General features: G+C 41.6%; 2 protein-coding genes across 3 annotated transcripts; one reads left to right on the top strand and one right to left on the bottom strand.

The window, feature by feature from the left end:
* Nucleotides 1–155: 155 nt before the first annotated feature.
* Nucleotides 156–4,961, bottom strand: CCDC127 (coiled-coil domain containing 127). Of its 2 annotated transcripts, none has more exons than XM_052788223.1 (3): nt 4,940–4,961; nt 4,404–4,532; nt 156–3,739 (listed from the first exon to the last, which is right to left on the bottom strand). In XM_052788223.1, exons 2-3 carry the CDS (start codon nt 4,522–4,524, stop codon nt 3,066–3,068), a joined length of 795 nt encoding a protein of 264 aa, XP_052644183.1. In that variant the 5' UTR covers nt 4,525–4,532; nt 4,940–4,961; the 3' UTR covers nt 156–3,065. The 2 variants fall into 2 exon arrangements, with proteins under 2 accessions (XP_052644183.1, XP_052644182.1); XM_052788222.1 differs by lacking the exon at nt 4,940–4,961 and adding an exon at nt 4,791–4,924.
* Nucleotides 4,962–5,250: 289 nt separating this feature from the next.
* Nucleotides 5,251–21,685, top strand: SDHA (succinate dehydrogenase complex flavoprotein subunit A). The gene is made up of 15 exons (XM_052787669.1): nt 5,251–5,371; nt 8,680–8,766; nt 9,076–9,237; nt 9,645–9,788; nt 9,935–10,099; nt 11,290–11,438; nt 12,706–12,830; nt 14,112–14,280; nt 14,876–15,071; nt 15,880–16,051; nt 17,333–17,451; nt 17,827–17,938; nt 19,824–19,954; nt 20,492–20,605; nt 21,342–21,685. Exons 1-15 carry the CDS (start codon nt 5,306–5,308, stop codon nt 21,426–21,428), a joined length of 1,998 nt encoding a protein of 665 aa, XP_052643629.1. The 5' UTR covers nt 5,251–5,305; the 3' UTR covers nt 21,429–21,685.
* Nucleotides 21,686–22,633: the final 948 nt, after the last annotated feature.

Raw genomic sequence — 22,633 nt, 5'->3', positions numbered from 1 at the left:
AACATATTCTCTTCTCAGCACCAAGACCAAAGCTTTTTACATGCCAATTTAAAAATTGTCCTATTTGTAAAACCTTAAAATTGTGCAGTTTGCTTGGAATAAAATAGGAAATTCCACCCCTCCCACCCACCTTGCCCAAGTTACAAAACAGTGCAGAAGTATGCAAGGCTTTTTATTAATTGTTATTGTTTAACAGGTGAGTGACTGTTTTCGTAACAAAAAAAGTTCATGAAATATTTTGAAAACAAATTATTAGTGCATTTAACATATATATGGGCATTTCCAAACAAATAACCAATCCAGAACAATAGCTGTTGGGCAATATAAAGCTCACAATAGAACTTTTAACATAACAACCTACAAAGGGGGAATGTTGCAAAAATATGTAACACACCAACAAACATGAGTTTTGGTAGAAGCTAACAGGACTGGTGCTTCTAAACCAGTTACACGCTTTTAAAAATCCTCCTGAAGTAACTCTTCGGTCTTAATATACTGACCTGCAAAGTGTCCATGAACAATAGTTCAACAATTAGTTGTGCAAATAATTGACACTTCTAAAAAAGTGAAAGCGAGTATCAAACATTTATTACATTGCACCCAACCCTGTACAATCGAGCATATGATGCTTCAACTTATATATTTATACCGAAAAAAGTGTTTTACTCTCTTGACTACATTTTCTTTAAAACATTTTGAGTGATCAGTGACAAACTATGAAAAAAATGAAAAAGCATAAAATGTTTGATCTTTTAATCCTAAGAACTCATGAATATGTACAAATTCAAGGCATGAATCTCAAATACATTGGCATTGATTCACTGGCTGCTGTTTGTCATCCGAGTTGCTTAACTGCCTGTACGTATGTACGTATGAAGTGTGCCACAGCTGTGTGGTCAGACACTTTCCACATCCCGAAGGAATTACACACAGGGTAAGTTATTCAAACTAATTTGTTCTACTGGGCATTTAGGGCATGTACATGTGGCCAGCTACAGCGGCTTGGCTCAGGCTGTCACACAATAGTAACTCGATTGTGTTCTCACCTCCCAACTCGCACATGCTTGGCATCCAGACAAACTTTGGCCTTTCTGGTGTTTGTGATGGTGTCTCCTTTTTTTTTTTTCCCCCCAGGTCTGTCTATCTACTACAACTTTATTTAAAAAAAAAAATCAGTACATAACAGACTAATAAATCAATACAACAGTATAAGTAGTACCACCAAGGCGAGCAAAATCACAGCTGGAAAAATGAGTAGTTGGGAAACATGTATTCTGTTTAGGAATTTTATTTCATGTTAGATACTTTTGCTGAGTAACTGGATTAGGTTGCACACGCTACTTCAAAAGATTTATCTGCTGTCTTCTGTGCCCAGACTGAAATGAAACCAGGAGGAAATACTAAGAGAAAAACCCGTATCTGCTGTAGGTCTCTGTTAAAATTGGATGGGCATTCACTTAGCTGAATTGCTTCCGAGCCATGCAGTAGCTGATTGCCTAGAGCAAACATGTTTGTCAAGTCTAGCCCTCGGTAAATAAAGAACTGCTAATTAAAGAACTGACAACCTACCGACACTAATCAAAGTCAAGGAACAGAGAAGACCAGATGTTATAAACAGAAGGGTAAACACTGCCCCTTTGAGGTCTAAGGCTGGATTAGAAAGGAGGAAGAAAAAAGAGTTATTCTCCAAAATACACGGCACATTTGAAAAAGAAGGTGGTTCCTACTGCTACAAGGACCCAAAGAATACTCAAAGTTTTAAGGGATTTCAAGCATGGAAATGCACTGTTTTCTTGGTCTTTTTTTTTTTTTTTTTTTCATCTAGATCTGTTTATTTTACTGCACTAACAAAATTTAAAAGCCCCCTGTCTTTAAAGTTTGCAAAGCTTGTGTATCTGTAGACTTTCATGGTCATGTGTATGTGAAGTGGTGAACCATAAGCTCAAACTTTAAGAGTCGTGGAAGAGTATACTTCAGTTCTGGGAGATCTGAGACGGTCAGAGAGGGAGGTAGTGGCTACCAGTGCAGGTTGCATTCAGGTTCCTATCTGCAAATAACAAACGGGACCTGTTCAGGGAACAGAGCCAGGTACAATGGCTGTAACCCATGGAGGTTCCTGCAAGCTAACCGGGTAGCAGCCAGTGCGCTGGGATGCAGAGGCAGCAGCACAGTGATGTCTATAATGGAAGCACACTGTTGGGTTACAACTAAAACCTTGACTAAGAAAAAAACCTAAGTATTCTTAACATATCTCCAGTATGATGAGAATGTAACTTTGAGTTTATACACCTCCTAGTATTCAAGCATAGATCCCTAGCTCCAATGAGACTTTCATGAATCTGTTTCTTCGTGTGTTATTTTAATTAGCATCTTTTGGATGTTTCATTCATAAAGTACTATTTCTATATTAAGCTGGAAGACAATGCAAGACTGATTAATTTGAAACAAGATCATACTATTCCTCCCCCTCAGAATACTAATACATACATTTATACACACACACATTCACACATACATAATTTATATAAATGTATGTATATACACTTAGGATTTATGTGGCAAGTAGCTTGCTCAAACACAGTCTCTTCCAAACATCTGCTTCAGAATCAGTCTTGCTTAAACAAAACAAGAAAACTTAAAAAAAAAAATAAAAAAAAGATAGCATTGAGACATCATGTAAAACATCAGGGATAAGGAGTACAATGTGCTACCCCACTTGGGGGAGACAAATCACACTTCTCTGTTGATGGAGTATCACCATCAACTAGGTAAATCACTCTAAATTCTGTTTTGCTGCTTCTGATACCTATGGAAGCTGGCATCTCTCTATACTACACAGCAGCCTGGAATACAAACACAACAGAGTTTAAGAGCATGCATAGCTCACTGGAGCATCTGTTGTTAGACAGTGAAAGGAAAGGCACCAACACTGCACGTCCCATGCAAATACAAGTGCAACAAGGAGGAGAAACGGAAACGCAGTAGGAGAATTTAACACCTTCAGACTACAACTGTGATTGTCCCTACTGTGCATGGATCACATAAAATCCCATTACTTCCCCTACTTAGCGTTTGCCTAACATGGCCTTTTCTGCCCTCTTGAACTTCTGTAGTTCAATAGCTAGTTCCCAATATCTCAGATACAGCCACATAAGTCTTCCATTTTGACTTTTGTTTCTGTTCAGCAGATTGCCACAGTAGTTATCATGTTTGAAAATATCTTTTAAGCCACTTTCCATATGTAGAGCCATAGCAACAGGATCAGTTGCTGCTTTAACTAGCAGATTTCTCTCTATTTCTAGTCTCTGGCCTCTGGGTACAACAAGGCTGCAGTAGATGTCCTGTCTTTCTTTGAGTCCCTCTTCAAATTCTTTTAGTACAATATTGGCTCTCTTTTGCCACTCTTCTTCCTTTGCCAGACAACTTTGATACAAGTTACCTTCTGCTCCTGAGCGGAAAAGGACTTGTTTTTCTCGCTCTAACTTCTCCTGCTCCTGTTCTAGGATCCTTCTTTCTTCTACTAGTTTGCGACTCTGGGACACAAGGGCTTCACGGTAACTCAGGGTTCTGTGGCGTTCCTTTTCAAGCTCCAACTCCAAATGAGCGACCGTGCGACGATTTTCTGTGATTATATCCCGGTATTTGGCTTCCAGCTCTTTTTGTAAAGATGAATGTTTTTTATAATATTCTTTTTTTTCTCTTTCTATTTCTTTTTGACATTCTCTGGTCCAGATCCAACCTATCACATATAAATGAGACTTCAGACATGAGTATAACACATATAACACTGATGGGTATGATTAATTAAGTATGATTCTAAAGAAGCTATTAAATGGTAAAAAGCTTCCTTTCCTGCCCTCCCCAGTGACATTCACTTCTATTCACATGTCCCACAAAATGTATTTCTGTGGGTCCATGTTTCACAGTAAGTCACTTTAAATGACTGTTTCCTTTGAAGTAAAATCTCCCCTAGTCTTTTATTGCTAATACACACACTTCTTGGATTAAAGAACGAAAATAAAGTTATGGGGAAACAAACCGGAGGCTTCCAATGCAGGAACTACACTGAGGACTTTTCAGGTCCAGTCAATAAATGTACATCCGCAGCTCCTTGGGTTGTTACCTTTGGGCTCTCTAGCACATCCCATGCCCACTCTTCTGAGAGAGCTGTGTAAATTGGAGCTTATTCAATACGGATTCAATTCCGTGCGTGAAAAATGGCCGTTGCCCTAACGCTATAAACAGTGCTCACCGTTACAAATGAGCAGACCAGAGGCAAACCCTAGATGGGGCATTACTTTATCACTGTACTGCTTCGGAGGTACCCCTTTGGCGGGCGGGTGAGACCCCCGAGCGCGGCCGCGCACCCCAGCTCCGGCGGCCAGGCCCGGGGCGCTACTTACGGAAGGCGGCCAAGCCCAGCATGGGCACCAGCAAGGCGTAGTTCCATCTGCTGCCTTCATCCCCGGGCTCTCGTTGATTTGGCAGGATGTTCCAGTTGGGAGGGTCATTTAAGTTATTCATGAAGGCACCTCAGACGTACGGGAGAGAAACGGGGCGTTACTTGGGCCGCTCCCACGGCCACCTCGCACCCGCACCACAGCTAACTCCGGGACGGGTATTTCTGCCCCAAGACCCTCAAACGGCGGCCCCGTCGCTCGGGGAACTCTGCACGGACGCTCCTTCGTCCAGCCACAGGCTCCCCGGCCTGCTCCCTAACTACCGGCCACCCCCCCACACACCCCCCTCCACACCCCACGGGCCTCGGCGCTGCCGCTGTCACCGCCCACCCCCTTCCCCGTCCGGCGGCACGTTAGCCGCTGTTGCTGCCGCCGTCCCGAAGGCCTCCAGGTTTCCTCCGCGTTGCAGGCCGCGGCCCCGTCCCCGCCGCCAGCCCGTGGCGGGGCGGGGGGGTCCCCGCAGCGGGACAGCCACCTACCGGGCCGCGGCGGAGCGTGGCCGCTGTCACTTACCTGCCGGCCCCGCCCCCTTTCCGGGCCGGCCCATTAGCCTAGAGAAAGAGGGGGGGAAGACGAGGGGGGGACAACGAACCGACTCGCCCGACCCCTAAGCGCTCCCGGTCGTCTGGCCCCGTCCCAGCCGGCTCAGGTGGCGGGATGAGGCGGAGGTTTGGCGGGGGGGGGGACACACACCGCATAGAAGTACGCAGGCTCTCAGCCTTTGAGCTCCCTCCCCCCCCAGCTCCTAGCACCATTGGTTTTTCCCGCCGAGCCTTGCGGGTAGCGGCGCCGTCTGCGGCGCTCTGGCGCATGCGCCCTTGTTGGCGCCTGCGGGCCTGTGCGAAATGGCGGCAACGGTAGCGGCTTCGCGGAGCTTGGCGAAGCGCTGGCTGCGGCCGGCGGCGCGGGCGGTGAGTGCTTGTCCTCGGCCCGCTCCGCTCCGCTCTGCCCTCCCGCCGGCGTCCCGGCGGAGGGGAAACGGTCAGGCCGCGGGGCTGGCGCGGAGAAGCCCCCTTCAGGAGGGAGACGGGCCGGCCGGGCCTGGGGACCCCCCCTCCGCGTCCCTTGCCGCTCCCCTCAGCCGCGGCGGGGGAGTGCGCCTGGTGCCGGCCGGGCTCCCCCCTTGCCTTGCCGGCGGCGGTCCGTAGCCGGTGTCTCCCCCGTGACCTTGGCGGGGGAGCACCCGCCCCGGGGCGGGGAGCCGCGGCTGGGTTGCGGGAGCGGGGCAGGCAGGGCCGTGCGGGGCCGGGTGCCCCCTCGGCGGGCTCGTTCGCACCGGTTCTTTTTTTTTTTTTTTTTCGAAGCGGGGCCGGCCTCGCTACTCGGCTCCTAGGGCGGGTTACGGGGTGGTAGCTGACTGTGGGCAGGGCAGGGCCGCTCCTCCTGGCTTGGGGAGCGAACGCCGTAGCCTTAGGCCGTGAGCGGGCTCCAGGAGGGATGGGAGAAGGCAGCGGGGACGGGACGTGGTGGGGAAGGGCTCTGGAAGAGGCCAGCAGGTGCAGCACCTTCCAGCCCCAGCACCTGGGTAGAAAGCTTATTGCTGGCTGCTTCTGGACCTGTGTGGGAAGCTGGTGTATCTCTGCATGTTGCTCGAATCTGGCTAGCAGTTGTTTCCAGAAGCAGTGCTTCTTAAACGTTTGACTGTTTTGTTTTAGCTGATCTGTAAGCAGTCCTTAGCGAAGGCTTGTTTTCCTCCGTGGTGAAGTGGGAGCTTTCAGCTTCTTTCCACTGTTCTCACTGTGTGTGTCTGTAATGAGCTTGGGATTGCAAAAGATAAACGTGTGGGAAAAGGACCCTGTAAATGCAGCTGTAGTTGTCTCTGTCTTATAAAGCAAGTGCAGGAAAGACAACCTGCTGAGAGGGAGAAAGACTTAAAGATTGTCATTATGTTTTAGATGGCGGTGAACTGGCTCTGGTTGGACCTTTAATTTCATAAAGGCAGTGATGTCCCTGGTAGCATAATGATTTAGGATTAGCGTGATCAGCATTTACTTAAAATTTAGTGTAATGTCTTTTTCTGCTTTGTGGAATTCTGTTCAGACTCATTCTGAACAAAACTTATGGCAGCAGAAATTCATATGTATAACTTTAACAGAAAAGTGTATGTGGATGGGAATAGCAGTTCTGAAAACTGTTTTCTCAAAGCTTAGATGTGAAAAGAAAAGCAATCTGCTAAACAGTTGCGTGGTTTGGGTTTTTTTATAATGTATTTCCAGAGTCCTCTGATGCAAAATATATTTGATAACCGTTTATAGCAACTTCAGAAAATAACAAAGTTTTTTCAAAGGAAACTAGTTGCAAGGCATTGTGGCAGAATTCTGACTGGAGATTGCAGCAGGCTGTTTACTCTGAGGGGAGAAAAAAAAAAGGGTCAGTTTCTTTTGGGGCTTTAGGGCATAGTCACAGGGGAGGTGGTTTGTGTTGGTTTTTCCCCCCTCAGTCATTTGCACTTTAAGCAATACTAAGTATGTACAAACCTCTTCGTTATGTGCTGCCTTTACATACAGTGAAGATTTTCTTTGAATTGCTTTATGCAATTACCAAGTGTATTGTTGCTCACCTATGAGAAATAATTTATTGCAGTAAAAAGAGCTGTACTGTTGCTGCAACAACATTTTGGAAAAAAGCATTAGGAGTATATGCTAGAGAATGCATGGTTGCTACATTTAAAGTGTGCACTGTAGCCTGCCAGGTCAGTTAGAGTTCTGCTAGTCTAACTTGGGTTGCACTTGGCCTGTGAAAGCAGTTCTGCTGCAGAGAGGAAACCCCATTTTAGCTTGAGCTGTAGTTGTTGGGAAAGCTGTTTTGCAGATAAATTGCATCTGATGCTTAGGTTTCATCTGGCTGTCCGTGAACTAGTTGATCTGATTGTGTATGTGAAATGTTAATGAAGATGATTAATACAGGAATTAAGATGGGCATGGAGTTGCCCCAAAGCGTGGTAACACAGCAGAGTGGAAGGGGGAGAGTAACTGCCTGGAGGAGGGTACTCGCAGAACTCTTTGTGAATAGGTGTTAAGGCTGATCTTACTTGAAGATGGCTGTAAAAACCAGAAGTGTGTTAGTAAATATGATGACGCATTAGATTCACTGTTATGCAAGACGATAATTAGAGGAAGGTAGTATGAGAAATGATAAAACTAGGTTGAGGAAGGTGTACTGTAGTTCAGTTCTGGTATGGAGGAAGAGGGGAACGTTTGGAAAGGATAGGGAGGAAAGATCTGCTTGTTAGCATATTATAGGGTGATTGAACCATGAATATAACAGTTGCTGGAAAATACAAATGTTACTCCAGTGCATTTTAGGACATATTTCAAATAGGGAAGTGCTGATGTCACTGCATGGGTCACTAGTGTGGGTTTGTGTTGCTGTTCTCATCAACCATACATTCTCAGTTAGATGTGTTTTTCTGAACAGTGCAAAGAAGAAATACCAGGTTCCAAGAAATTGGGTATTTATACTGTGGAGACTAAAATTCTTATTCTTTTAACCTGTTAAAGCAAAGACTGGATATTGGGTAGGTTTGTGTGGTAGGGTTTTTTGGTTTTGGTTTTGAACATGCCAGGGGAGGGGGAATAATATTACAGAAGGGGAAAACTGCCCTTGTGCTTCATTTAGGTATTAATAAATGGTTCTAGATTGGCCACTAATTAATAGAGAATGAGAAAAAGAGAAATATATCTGACTTTTGAAGCAATGATGAGCTGGAACAGCTTTCCCTACCACCTAATTTTTTTATCTTCAGTACTCTTGACCACCTGAAGTAATTAAAATTCTGAGGATTGCTTGATGTGAGAGGTATTTTCCATTAGTTCCTGTGGTTCCCATAAAGCTGTCTCCATCTTTGCTTACATATGAAAAAAAGTGTAAGAATACTACAGCATTAATTGCAAACATATTCTTCTGTCGGTGCAGCCTCAGATAGGTCTGAGAGACTGGTTAGCTTTAGTGATGTAAATAACATAGCCTGCAAGTAGCAGGGTGTCACAGACTGTTCTCTCACCCAGTCAAAACTTTTTTTTTTCTTTTCTGGTTATGAATATAGGAAAGCTGGAACTTCATTGCATGTAGCTTTAAAATAAGTTGATACAATATTCTCGTATATGTGTTATCAGTGGTGAGTAGAAGTTTTTTATAAATGTAGGGTAGCTGAGAATGCTGAAAGTCATCTTTGTGGAGACATTTGTTCTATAATAGTTGTCTTGACTTCTTTCCATAGTGGCCAGCGGCATGCCAGACTCTTGCACGCAACTTACACTTCACAGTCTATGGAAAGAAAAATGCTTCTACGAAGGTTTCTGATTCGGTATGTTTGTACTTCTTTATGTCTTAAGTAACAGGTTAGAAAATACACATAATGCTTGAGACATGTGAAACAACCTGGTACTTGGCTTTTAGTGGAGTGTTGTGTTCAAGTATGTAGTGAGATTGAGTTGCTGAAATGCATTGCTTTTTTTAATGATAGTTTCCACCCAAGACAGTACGTAACAGATGTAGCATTTGCTGCAAGAGTCTATTAAGAACATGAAACCTATACTGCTTGTGTCTCCATGAAACTTATGTTTGACCTACCTTGAAATATTTGTGATCATAACAAACTGATTTATTTTTCCAGATTTCTACACAATATCCAGTAGTGGACCATGAATTCGATGCAGTTGTTGTGGGTGCAGGAGGAGCAGGTCTGCGGGCCGCATTTGGTTTGTCAGAAGCTGGATTTAATACAGCATGTGTTACAAAGCTGTTTCCCACCAGATCTCATACCGTTGCTGCACAGGTGAGAAATGAGGTAGAACAAATGTTTAAAAAATGCCTGCTGTCAGAAAGCTGATTTGAATATGTACACAAACATCGTGTTTCAAGGCCACGCTTCCTTTTATAAATATTGCATATTTAGCTGAAACTACTTTGGAGGGCAATATATGTGTAGATTCTATTCAGTGCTTTTTCACTGCATTCAGTGTAACTTTGCAATTCGTTGTGTTACACGAAACAGAATAAGATAAGAGTGAGCGTGAAACTGATAAATTGTGCAGGTTTTTCACAGCCACGTTAAATCTGACTTTACTGTATTTCTTGTACACGGAGGCATAAATGGTGTGTGACTTTTAACAGGAATGAGGAAAACCTACTAAGGCTGTACTTCAGTAATATAATTCCAGGAAAATGGATTTTCATTTTCAGGGAGGGATCAATGCTGCTCTGGGAAACATGGAGGACGATAACTGGAGGTGGCATTTCTATGACACAGTGAAAGGGTCTGACTGGCTGGGTGACCAGGATGCCATACACTACATGACCGAGCAAGCCCCAGCTGCAGTGATAGAGGTGAGACTCACTGGAATTGATGTTGGCTCTAAGTATTTATAACACAGACTAGCTTCCAAAGAGATCTCCTTACTAGGAACATAGTAACATAACTTGTTGGATTGTTATGCACAAGAGTTTCTGATGTTTGTGTTTGGGTTCAACAGCTGGAAAATTATGGGATGCCGTTCAGCAGAACTGAAGAAGGCAAAATCTATCAGCGTGCATTTGGTGGACAGAGTCTACAGTTTGGAAAAGGAGGACAGGCTCACAGATGCTGTTGTGTTGCAGACAGGACAGGACACTCACTCTTACATACTCTGTATGGCAGGGTAAGCAGCTGTGAAGCAAACTTGGTTTGGGTTTTTGTATTTGCAATTGATGATGTTTGGTTTTTTTTTTCTTCTTCCCCTGGAGGTTGTGGGGGGGAACCACCCACGTGTACCTCTTCACATATGAATGAGGAATCCTGGGGAATGATTGAGAACAATTCTGGATTTCCTTCCTTTGGCAAAGTGGAAGGATGTAGCCTAGGTGATGCTTGGTTTTTGTTAGGAGTATGCAGAAATAGAATAAATTGAAAGATCATAATTATAATGGCTCTCGTGAAGACAACGAATGTTAATTAGCGTACACTGTTAGCTTTGTGGCCTGTAGTAGTTCTTAACTGTTAATACTTTTGTGTCTGTGAACTAGACCCAAAGACAATTTATGTAAACCTTCCCCAAAGAACTTCTTTCAAAAAATCTGACACAGCAGCATTAACCCTGAAAAAAGGTACAAGGCAGTGTTTTCTTTCACTCATCTTCAAACAGGGAGCAGGGGAAGCAAGAGGTGTAAATGCATGGTGGCGTACTCTGCATTTCTGAGCTTGCTCTATGGCAAGTAAGTGGCTGGTGTTCCAGCATCTGTTCCTATCGATTCTACAAACCATAATTAAAGAAAGGTTTGGTTATTTTAAAATGGTAGTGAGCTACTTGAAACCTGAAATTAAGTAGCTAGTAGCTAATGTTTTTTTATTTACTTAGTAGGTAGCTAATTGCTCTCCTTCAGGTTCACACTATATATGCTGCTGCAATATGAATGTTCAGTGCTGCCAAATGCTGGTCTGATCCTTGAGGGCATGAAAGAATGTTTGACTCGATGCCCACTGCTTTTGCTGGTATACTAGGCTCCCGGAGATGTATTCTGCTTCTGTTCAAGAGGCTAAGTAAAACGTGCTTGTACATGTATCAAGCACCGCAGCTGACTAAAGTGTTGCCAAATGTAGAGGGAAATAACAAGTCTTGCTGACTAGCTATGACTTCTCAGAATTAAGTGGTTTGATAACTACTCGTGTCTCTTTAAGCTAGAATAGATTCATTAGCAAATTTTTATAAAGATTTGTGAGGAAACTGGCATCCCTGAGAGTAGGTGGGAGTGGTTTTTATCCTGATACAGCCTGTATGCATTGACAGTTTTGAAGAGAGGTTACTTTGGTTTCTGGATTTTTCTTAAAGTTCCTTTTTTTATTTTCCTCCAGTCTCTAAGATACGATACAAGCTACTTTGTTGAATATTTTGCCTTGGACCTCCTTATGGAAAATGGAGAATGTCGTGGTGTTATTGCCCTTTGCATAGAAGATGGCACTATACATCGTTTCAGAGCAAAGAACACTGTCATTGCCACTGGGTAATGTAATGTTTACGTTGAAGGACAGAAACTTGAGTGTGCTACTAGTTGGAAGTCTGTGTGTTTGTACATGTGTTTGAATCCACAGTGTAGAGATGACATGTTGGCTTGAAAAACATAACTTACATGTTCATCTGCTTTCCCCACTTTGATCAAAAGTAATATAACTGAATTCAGTCGTTCCCTCTGAAAGAAGGCAGCTATTACTTTTGTGACCAAGTATAAATTTAATGAGGTCTAACTTTGAATTCTAGAACCATGACTCAAAGACGAAATGTGCAAGAGCAGTATGTGTGATCCAGATGGTCTGAGATTTTTAAAAAGTGCTGTTTAAAGCAGAGATTGTTGCAATGCTACCAATGTGTATATATCTGTAGGGTTCTGAGTTTCCTGTAGGAAACAACTTTCTTCAAAATTTGGGAGAATCTGTTACATTAAGATAGCAAAATTGTAAGTCTGATTGTTGTAGGATGAAATTGTCGGATAAGTGTAACTTAACATTACTTGGTTGCAAAAGTGGGTATACCTTTATTAGAATGCTATATGCATTAGACGGCAATAAGCAGCAAAAGTCCCTTATCTGTTTCACTGTGACAGATAAGTTTATAGAGCATAGCAAAATAATGGAGTTCGGTTGCCTATATAATTTGGCTTTATTAAAGCTGACGCTGTTTTCGTACTTGAGTACTTTGAGGTACATAAAATATGTAGATTGATACCTCTTCTGAGAGTTTGTCCTGAAATTGGGGGTGTTTGCAGCGCTCAATAACATTGGAAACTAACGTGTTTGTTGTAGGCACAAGAATTCTCTTTTAATACCTAATTTTGGGCAACTAGGTTTTGAAATCTAGCAATATAAAATCAGGGCAGTGTTGAGGACTTAAACTATTGTTATATGCTATTTTTGATAAAACTGCTAAGTAATAGTTCAAATCGAGTTTAATGCTATTGGGTTGTATTGAGAGAACTTCCTGAAGTAACTTTTTCTGGCAAAAAGGCTTCTGATATTAACCTAACTATCCTGCTTTGGAACTGTTATTCTTTTTCTTGGACCTTCTGTCACCAGCTGTTTTTTAAATACAGTTGAGCATAACAGGACAATACCAATTTTCTTTTCTTTTGTTTGAACTTAGTACAGGTGATGGCAAAACTTAGGCATCTTGCTTATTAACCCTCTCCTCTATTTCCACTATTGTGCAAAGAGCATAGCTGAGTGGTATGTTCTGGTGATACTTTTTTGACTGCTGTTAACTTTTGTGTCCCGTAGTGGGTACGGCCGCACTTACTTCAGTTGTACATCTGCTCATACTAGTACGGGTGATGGCACTGCTATGGTCACGCGAGCTGGTCTTCCTTGCCAGGACTTAGAATTTGTACAGTTTCACCCTACAGGTACAGAATATGAAATAATACAACGTTATTTTTAATGATTTGAACAGATTGGGGTTTTTGTGTTGTTTTAAAATGTGCTCAAATCAGTTTGCACTTTCTGCAGCACTTCATTAGTTGCTTGTGACAGGTGTTCAGACTTGTCTGCAGCTGCTGTGGAATATAAATCTGAGAGTAAGACACAATATGAGAGAGATGTCTCAGCTGTTCTAATTTAAAGGCCAGTGTTAAATGTTTTAAGTTGCTGTCTTTACCATACTAAGAGGTTTTATGAATTCCAAGTTGAAACCACTTCACCTCTTTAAACTTACATTTCCTCTCGTCTTTAATATTTTGAAGAGTTTAATATTAGATACAGGAGCAACAGGATAGTTGCAAATGTTAAGGAGTTATATACCAGAATCTTTTGTGGAAGTGGGGTAGTTGAAGTAAAGGTATATATTTAGGACTGCAGTTTTATAGCAGAGGATCAGGATCTAAACTGTGGACAACAGTGGTCATGGACTAAAAAGTGAAGATCTGCTTTTTTGGTTGTAGCTAAATAAATGCTCAGTTTTAACTTGTGATAAGTGGTGATTTTTTTTAATTGTTCACTTAGTTTTACAATGTTATCCTTGTTATGTCATAGAGATCCAATGTTCATTCGACTTAGCTAAGGTTTTTCTAGTCAAAGAAGCTTCATTACTTGTCTGAATTTCATAGCTTTTCACATAATTATCAAGTGCATGAATTGGTTAGCATTTTTGTTTTCTATGATGACCAGTGCTGAAGGCTGACAGGTAGGCCTTCCTTCTCTAAACGAAAAGAAGACTTATTGAGTAGGCTTTGACATTCCACACAATTGGAAGCTGTCTTGTACTGCTTTAGCACAGGAGAAGAAGGAACAAAGATGAGCAAACTGGCCTTGAGATAATCAACTTCTGGTTTACTTAAAGATCTTGAACAAAGTAATTCCTGAAGGTCTACAAAATCTTTGTAAAAGTCTCCTTACCTATTGCCGGGTGCAGATCTCTTCTAGTTCTGATATTTTAGATACCATGGGTGTTCCAAATCAACTTGCTCACCTTTCAGGAAGAGCGTTTGAAAGGAATAACAATACTTGTGTCTGAGCAGTCTTGAGTCTTGGGAGACAGTTACTAGTGATATGATTAAGGTGGAATAAAATCTATCCCTGTGACTTGTTTGCATTATTTTAAGGCAACCTTGTTTGTTCAGTCCTGGTCATCCTGATTATGAAGCTGTTGAGAGAATATCTCATTTGATGGTTATTTACTTTCTTGACAGGTATCTATGGGGCTGGCTGCCTTATAACAGAAGGCTGTCGTGGAGAGGGAGGTATTCTAATTAACAGTCAAGGTGAAAGATTCATGGAGAGATACGCACCTGTTGCTAAGGATCTGGCTTCCAGGGATGTAGTATCTCGTTCTATGACCATAGAAATCCGTGAAGGAAGGTTAGTTAAATATTCTAACAAAGCTGCAGAATGAATACTTAATCATACTAGACTATATGTGGTACAATGTGATAAACACCTCATAATTCATGGGAGTGAGCTTTAATAACTGTTAGCTGAACACTGCATGTAGGGAAAAAATTTTGTTTGTTGATTCCTAATGATACTAAAAGGGAACACAAGATGTTAGGAGTATCCTGTTTGAATTTGGTGCATCTAGAGACAGTTGCTCAAACAAGTTTAATGTATATGCTCTTAACTGCAAACAATGGAAATAATTTGGTGCTCTGTTCTCTTGATTAATTATCTTCAGTTCTTAGATATTTCTGCAGGGATATAGTGGTTTAAAGTCTGAAGTACTGTGAATTATTCTGAAAAGAAAGCTGGGAGGTGAAAACTACATGTAAATTCTGACAGGTTCAACACTTTTTTCAAATATGCTAGATATTCATTTTTGTCAGATAACGTTTGAAAAAATTAAAGTTAAAATTTTTCATAAATGAAACAAATTGGATTAGAAATATTACTGGTGTTTGCAGAATTCCTGTTATGTGTTCCAATGTTGACTTGGGTTTTTTGTGTGTTTTTGTGGTAGGGGTTGTGGTCCTGAAAAAGACCATGTGTACTTGCAGTTGCACCACCTACCACCACAGCAGCTAGCAACCCGTCTCCCAGGAATTTCAGAAACAGCTATGATATTTGCTGGAGTTGATGTCACTAAAGAGCCTATTCCTGTTCTGCCTACTGTGCATTATAATATGGGAGGTATTCCTACTAACTACAAAGGACAGGTAAGTAATAGGTCACTTCTAGGATTTTTTTTTTTTTTTCCCAGCCTGATAACAGGAAATGATTTTCCAAACACAAAAGCATTAACAATGTTTTTCATAAATGTAAGGATGCTGAGTAAGATTAGCTTAATAATAATATTATAATAATGATGTCAGAGTACTTAAAACACACAGTCTGGTTTGTTTTTGTCAATAACTTGAGAGCCATGTTACAGCCCATCTGGAGATGAAGAAATGTCTAAAATGAAGTTACTTTCATGTCTGACAACAATTCTCTTGTTTATCAAGTTGGTGATAATATATAGTTGAACAGGGATCAAGCTAGGGCTCTATTACAATCTGTAACTGCAGTTAATGTATATTAATTCTCTGTACCTCATGTAATCTCTACACTAAAGCAGATTGCTTCAACTCATACTAGTTAGAAGTCAATGTGATGGTGTCAGGTGAATTTTTCTGTTTCAGTGTATTGTACTTGTTAATTTTTAATGTAAAATTTTGCCTTAGAAATGTGTGCAGATCAGACTTCCTTCCTGTGCTTTTCTGACTTGCTGCAGAATTGTGATGAAGAGTACATGGTTCTGTTTCATCAGCATAACTAAAGAAATCTTAGGTTTTACTGCCATCTGTATTTACGTAGCATTGCTACTTACACTTTAGAACTAAGGTATTTATTGTTTTAGAGTTGGAGAAAACTTCAGATTGCTGTGTTTCATCCTTACATGCACATGGCCTTTGCAAATAAGGAGGTTTGTGCTGTTATAAACTGTTTAAGAAATGAGTATTAATTGACTGTCTGAAATGATAGGTGATCACACATGTGAATGGTGAGGATAGAGTGGTACCTGGTTTATATGCTTGTGGAGAAGCAGCCTCTGCATCTGTCCATGGTGCAAATCGACTTGGAGCAAACTCACTTCTGGATTTGGTGGTCTTTGGCCGTGCTTGCGCCCTTACTATTGCGGAGACATGCAAGCCTGGTAAGTCTCACTTTATTTTAGAGACGTTTGCCTTTATGATTTCATTTCTGCCCAACAAAGAGTTGTTGCTACCTAATTCAAATTCAGAATGCTAGACATACACTCTTATTTGTTAGAAAAGGCGGAAATCAGTGTTTATGCTTTTTATAGGCATGTTCTTTGTGATGCAAATGCTTGTTACTAACATTTGCTTTGTGAGTTGATCTTCTTAAAACTGGAACTGGGTCAATGCTATTGGCAAAAACAGTTGAGTTTTTTCACAGACTAGCAAAACAGAATATTGAATTATGAAGACTGATTTCTCTACATGCTGCACTATCTTCTACATCAAAATGTACAAAATGTATTATAGTGGTATTTGCTGCCACCTTGTTGATATATAAGGTGGACTGCATATGCAAATGATAAGAGATAGATACTAAAAATCATACCATCTCATCCCCTATATGTGGATTATTACTGCTGAATGTTATTTTTAAATCTGGTTCAGCAACAGTTAGTGAGCTGAAAAAAAAACCCCACCCAACCAACAAAATACCGTGAGAGGCAGTTATATTGCCAGAGCAGCTGAAGTCCAGAAGTAGTCATCTGTTTTCTCATTGCTTAATGTCCAAATTAATAAGACTGGTTTTTTTCAGTCTGACTGTGCACAAGGTACACAGGGTAATGGTTCTTGATGGAACCAGCTTGGATCTAGCAATGCCAATTGGCTCTGTGCAAACATTTATTTGGATCAGTCTTACTGTGACTCCTTTGAGTTTGAAGTTGCAGGAGGGTTTTTATTAGTCTGAATGCAAAGCTACATGAGAGATGAAGTGTGCTGGTAAGATGCTGTGTTTGGTTTGTTACCCAGTAACAGATGGGTTCCAGCTTATTGACTGGTCCCTGGTCCCTTAATGGGCCCAGGAGAGTGTGGGAGGTCTGGGGGTGAGGAGACAAAGTATTAAGGGAAGGTGGTAAGGAGCCACAAGCATGAGCTTATTCTATAGTCAGCATCAAGTACTGTTTTTAAGGAATTAACAGCAGAATTTAGCCAAACCTATAAATTCCCTACTAACTGTCACAGGAAAGAATGTGATTCATGTATTCCACTGAGAACTCTGTTTCTAAGTGTAAGGATACCATTGGTGGGAGTTCAGGAAAATTACAGTTAACCTGTACCTCGGAGGAAGAAAACAGATTCTGTTTTAGTCAAATCTGACTTTTAGTAGTTGCTAGTCTATGAAACTGACAGAAACCAAAACCAGTCACCTACTAAACTTACTGAAATTTTCTTATTAGGAGAGCCAGTTCCCTCCATTAAACCAAATGCCGGTGAAGAGTCAGTTGCTAATCTTGACAAATTAAGATTTGCTAATGGAACTGTAAGAACTTCAGAAGTGCGACTTAACATGCAGAAGGTAAGCCTGGTGAAGCTCTCGAGTATGAGGTGTGAGAAGCTGCAAGCAACAGGGGGCTTGGTCCCTTTACAAAGTACACTTCAGGATTTGCTTTGCAGAAGTAAAAAGCAGTGTGAGAAGATTGGCTGTGTGCAGTAAAGGCTGTATCAGTTTTGTTAGTTTCTTCTTCCCTTCGTGTCTATTCCTCTTGCATAGTTTACCCACTGTATAATAGAGCAGGGTTTCCTCTGGGATGAGCAGAAGAATGTTTTTAATTCAGGCTGCAGATGTGTTTGAAGTCAAAACAGCTCTGTACCAAGCTGTTGGAACTAATGAAGTCGTGGGATATTATGCATACGTGGCATATGAAACTGATTTTGTTTTACTGCCTTGCAGACAATGCAAAACCATGCTGCTGTATTTCGTACTGGTTCTGTACTCCAAGAAGGTTGTGAAAAACTTAGCCAAATTTATAGTGATCTGGCTCACCTAAAGACATTTGACAGAGGTAATATGATAGCAAACAATCCACCTTGGCCAGAGTACTCTCTGGGAAAACTGTTGTTTTTTGTGGTGTTTTTTTTTTTCTTCTGTAAACCTTCTTATGTGTTTCTTGAAACTTTGGCTAAAGACTGACCTCTTTGAACCTTTCAAAATATTTTGTAGAGCCCTACTTGCCAAACATGGTAATCAGTACGTACTAGATCTTACTGGTCGTTTTCTGACTGCATACTCTTTCAAAGAAGCAGAGACTGAAATCAGATTTAACTGTATAAGGTACTAACTGCTGTTCTTTCATAACATGATATGAAGTTGTTCACATACTAAGATGAACTTTGTAAGTGTCGTCCGAAAAGACCAGGGAGTTGCAAAAAGATAAGACTGTTCATAGGCTGAACACTTCAGTTTTCACTCTTCAGCTGAGCAGATAGTGCTGCATACAGATACTGGCATATCTTGCAGTGTATCTTAGGAGAACTTGGTTAATTAAGTACAACTGGTGAGGTACCTTTTTGTCCACTCACGTTGTGTATTTCTCTCCAACTACTGCTATTCGACATGTATCCTAACAGGCTTGGGGAAGAGTGGCTGGAAAGCTGCCCGGCAGAGAAAGACCTGGGCGTGCTGGTTGACAGCCGGCTGAATATGAGCCAGCAGTGTGCCCAGGTGGCCAAGAAGGCCAATCGCATCCTGGCCTGTATCAGGAACAGTGTGGCCAGCAGGAACAGGGAGGTGATTGTTCCCCTGTACTCGGCACTGGTGAGGCCGCACCTCGAGTCCTGTGTTCAGTTTTGGGCCCCTCGCTACAGGAAAGACATTGAGGTGCTGGAGCGTGTCCAGAGAAGGGCAAGCAAGTTGGTGAGGGGCCTTGAGCACAAGTCTTATGAGGAGCGGCTGAGGGATCTGGGGTTGTTCAGTCTAGAAAAGAGGAGGCTGAGGGGAGACCTTATCGCTCTCTACAACTACCTGAAAGGGGGTTGTAGTGAGGTGGGTGTTGGTCTCTTCTGTCAGGTGTCTGGAGATAGGACAAGAGGAAATGGCCTCAAGTTGAGGCAAGGGAGATTTAGGTTAGATATTAGGAAAAATTTTTTTACTGAGAGGGTTGTCAAACATTGGAACGGGCTGCCCAGGGAAGTGGTGGAGTCACCATCCCTGGAGGTATTCAAAAAGCGAGTGGACAGGGTACTCCAGGGCATGGTTTAGGGGGCATGGTTAATGGTTGGACTTGATGATCTTGAAGGTCTTTTCCAACCGAAATGATTCTATGATTCTATGATTCTAACACTGAAAGTAGAACTGGCTTTCTTGGACAGCTCTCACCAAGCATCAAGAAAAGTGTTACAATAGCTTAGAACATAGGGATCAAAATGAAGATACATTCATGTAAGTGAACTTGGGTCCACCTTGGAGATACTTAAATGAAGAAGAACCTTGTATAACTAGCAGGTTGGTTTGTTTGGTGTCTGCCCCCCACCCTCTCTGAGGGTGGGAAGGAAGGGAAAGCCCTGTTGTCTGGATCTGCTAGGGATCTGCTTAAAGAGCTACTATGTAGCCAGATCTTGTGATCCCAAACCAGGTATGGGGACTGAGTTGTAGGTATGGTATAAAGCAGGCAAGAATCTATGGTGTAATTTTGTCTCAGTAGTACACATGCAACAGGGACACCTGGTAGAACTACTGAATTTTTCTAAGATTCATTATGACTGTTAGGGTGTAGGAATTGTTACTGAGCCCTGCAGGCAATAGTGAGTAATTCAGTACTGCAGAGTACTGTGACTGCAGTAGGTAGAGCATTGGCTAGTTTGATTCTAAGTATCAGCAATAGGACACAAGTAAACTGAGGAATAACTTGTTTGTAGAACATCTTCCATAGTATTTTAATATCTTACTAGGTATTGTGTGGAACACTGACCTGGTGGAGACCCTGGAACTGCAAAACCTGATGCTTTGTGCTCTACAAACCATTTATGGTGCTGAAGCTCGCAAAGAGTCCCGGGGTGCTCATGCCAGAGAGGACTATAAGGTATAAACATTTTCTGTGACCTGGATGTAGGATTGAATTTTCTTGTTACGTGTCCTCGGATGGATTATTTAAAAGTTGTAATTTCTTCAAAGTATAGTCTTTAGAGTCTTAAGACTAGTGTAGTATTTGTTTGGGGTCACATCTGTTCCATTTTATCTGTTCTTATTTGTTATGTATAAAATGGACCGATGCATGCAACATTGGGTGACAGTCTTGAGAGAAGAGTTGTTCATCTTGTTCAGATGTGTGCATCTGAATGATTAGAGAGGTCTAAACCAGGACTGTAGTAATAATAAGGTCATGAATGCATAAACAGGACTTCAAGCAGAGTAGTTGTCCTATGCAGGGAACATTACCTTAAAGCCCTTGTTAAGCCTCAGTATTTAAGATTCGACATAGGCAGTGTTAAGATAAAGCTTGCTGGCTATTAGGAGACACATTGTATTACAGTTGTAATTGGAATGCAACTAATCATGAGGTTGTAAAGTGATTTGCAGATGTAATTTCTGGTCTATACCAACCTAATTTTCTCCTTAGTTACGGATAGATGAGTTTGACTATTCTAAGCCGCTCCAAGGCCAACAGCGGAAGCCATTTGAGGAGCACTGGAGAAAGCATACCCTTTCGTATGTGGACATCCCATCTGGGAAGGTATGTTGAGCCTGATGCTTGAGGGTCTTTCTCACGGTCAACAGACAGCTGCTTTCATACACAGCTCTTGATACCATGATAATACTGCAAATGATTGTCACTGTCTGAGGTACCTGGTACAGTTTAGTGTACTTAGAGCAAGTACACTAATGTGGGAGAAGTTACTTTTGATCTTTGGGAAATGACTTTGCAATTTGAGCTGGAATTGCTTTTCCCCTTGCATCGGGCTAGTTCAAAAGCTTTTTTCTTTTCCTCTGGTGGCAAAACGTGTTGTTGGTGTTTAGCATAAAGTTTTTGTGGTATTTCAAAGATAGAACTGAAATCTGACCCTATAAAAATCTTGAGTGTTTTTTTGGTTTGTTTTATCCCATACTCTGAATCCTCTTTGTTTCCTCTCTCCCAGTTTCAGCTTCCTTGAACCTAGTTTGAGGACAAGTGAGAACACTTTGCTTCCTGAATAGCTGCTGAGGATGGAAAGATAGAGTGACACAGTTTTGTCTCCTAACTGACCATTGGGTTCTCTATGTCCAAGACTTGCCTAGCTTAAAGAACTAGGAACTAGCAATCTTAGCCAAAACTTTACTTTTGTCTGGAAGGAAAAGAATAATGGAGAAATTAGCTTAACATCAATGCAGTCATTCGGTTATCTGTGTTGTTTGGTCATTCTTGTTAGCTAGGCTGTCTTGTTTGGATACAAGATGTTTGTCTTAAAGTTCTTTGTTCTCTTTTACTTTAGGTTACCTTGAAATACAGACCTGTGATCGACAGAACTTTGAATGAAGAAGACTGCTCAACTGTCCCGCCTGCTATTCGCTCATACTAGTAACTTACATTTAACTTGCAGTCCCCTCCCAGAGGGGGTTAGTGTATATAAGCATAGCACAAGCAAATCAAAATAGTATTGTCACTCTCAATTAATGGAAAATGCTGACTAAACTTTTCTCCAGCTTGTGTTCTGCTGTGGCTTACTGTACAGTTATGAAAACGGAATGCAGGACAGCTTATGTTCTTTCACCCATCTGTCAAAACTGACAGGGAAAACACAGAATGTGTCTAAATAAAATGATTGGAAGTCTTGTATTTGTATTTGTTTGAATGTGCTTTTATTTTGAATGTATAATTATTTCCATATTTTAAGAACAGGAAATGCATTGCAATAGTTTTAGACAAGATTGAGATGCTGAGTTTTATGATACGGGGACTTAAAATTAAGTGTCATAATTGCTGACTGTAAGTAACATGAAAGAAAAGGAGATGATGCACTAGTAATTACAACTTTATTGTTTCTAAAGTTAGAATTGTCATATTGTTGTTTTATTGAAAGAAACAAGATACTTCTACTCCAGTTACTTCTTCCAAAATACACCATGAACAGAATATATTCTTAATAGCTAATCTCTGCTATCCCTGGAACTGCTGAAGCCATTTTAGTGGTGTGTCCTGTGTGTGTATTTCTTTGACTGTCTTTTCTCTTAGAGGAGCCAAGGGCAGTTTTGCAGAAGACTTACCTAAGTGTTAAAGCTTGCCTAGCTCGAACTTAATGTGCTTTAGTGCCAAGATGTAACTTGTAAGGCATCAATAGAGCAGTTTCTAGCAGCGTTTCTGTGAATAACTCCCCATTCTTGGAGGACTGAAGTGTAATTCAATGGAGCGTTTAATTTTTGACCATTTTTTTGTTTTCTCAACTGCTGACTGTTGTTGGAAAAAATGAATGTTGGAAAAACTGGAATGTTGCTGGCTGTGGTTGGAAAAATTGAATACACCATATTTCACTCTGGCAGCAGTGTTTCTGTACCTTGCACCAGGGAGTGGGGACTGGACTCTGAGAAATGAAGCACTATCCTTGCCTGGGCTGGAAGGGAAAAGGGCCCTGACTGTTGTTAAAGGGGGAGGAAGTAACGTTCCATACATCTGTAACAAGATTACAATAAAGCAGAATAAACTAACGCCATTCTCTCCCTCCTCTGGCAGTTGCTGTTCCAGGGCCTTCGCCCGGGGGGTCCGGCTTTTCCTCAGACCGCCTGGGGG

The sequence above is a fragment of the Harpia harpyja genome, chromosome 5 (genome assembly GCF_026419915.1).
Source record: "Harpia harpyja isolate bHarHar1 chromosome 5, bHarHar1 primary haplotype, whole genome shotgun sequence".
Classification (NCBI taxonomy): domain Eukaryota; kingdom Metazoa; phylum Chordata; class Aves; order Accipitriformes; family Accipitridae; genus Harpia; species Harpia harpyja.
Note: the sequence above shows the minus strand (reverse complement) of the source record. Positions and strands in the feature narration are given on the sequence as shown.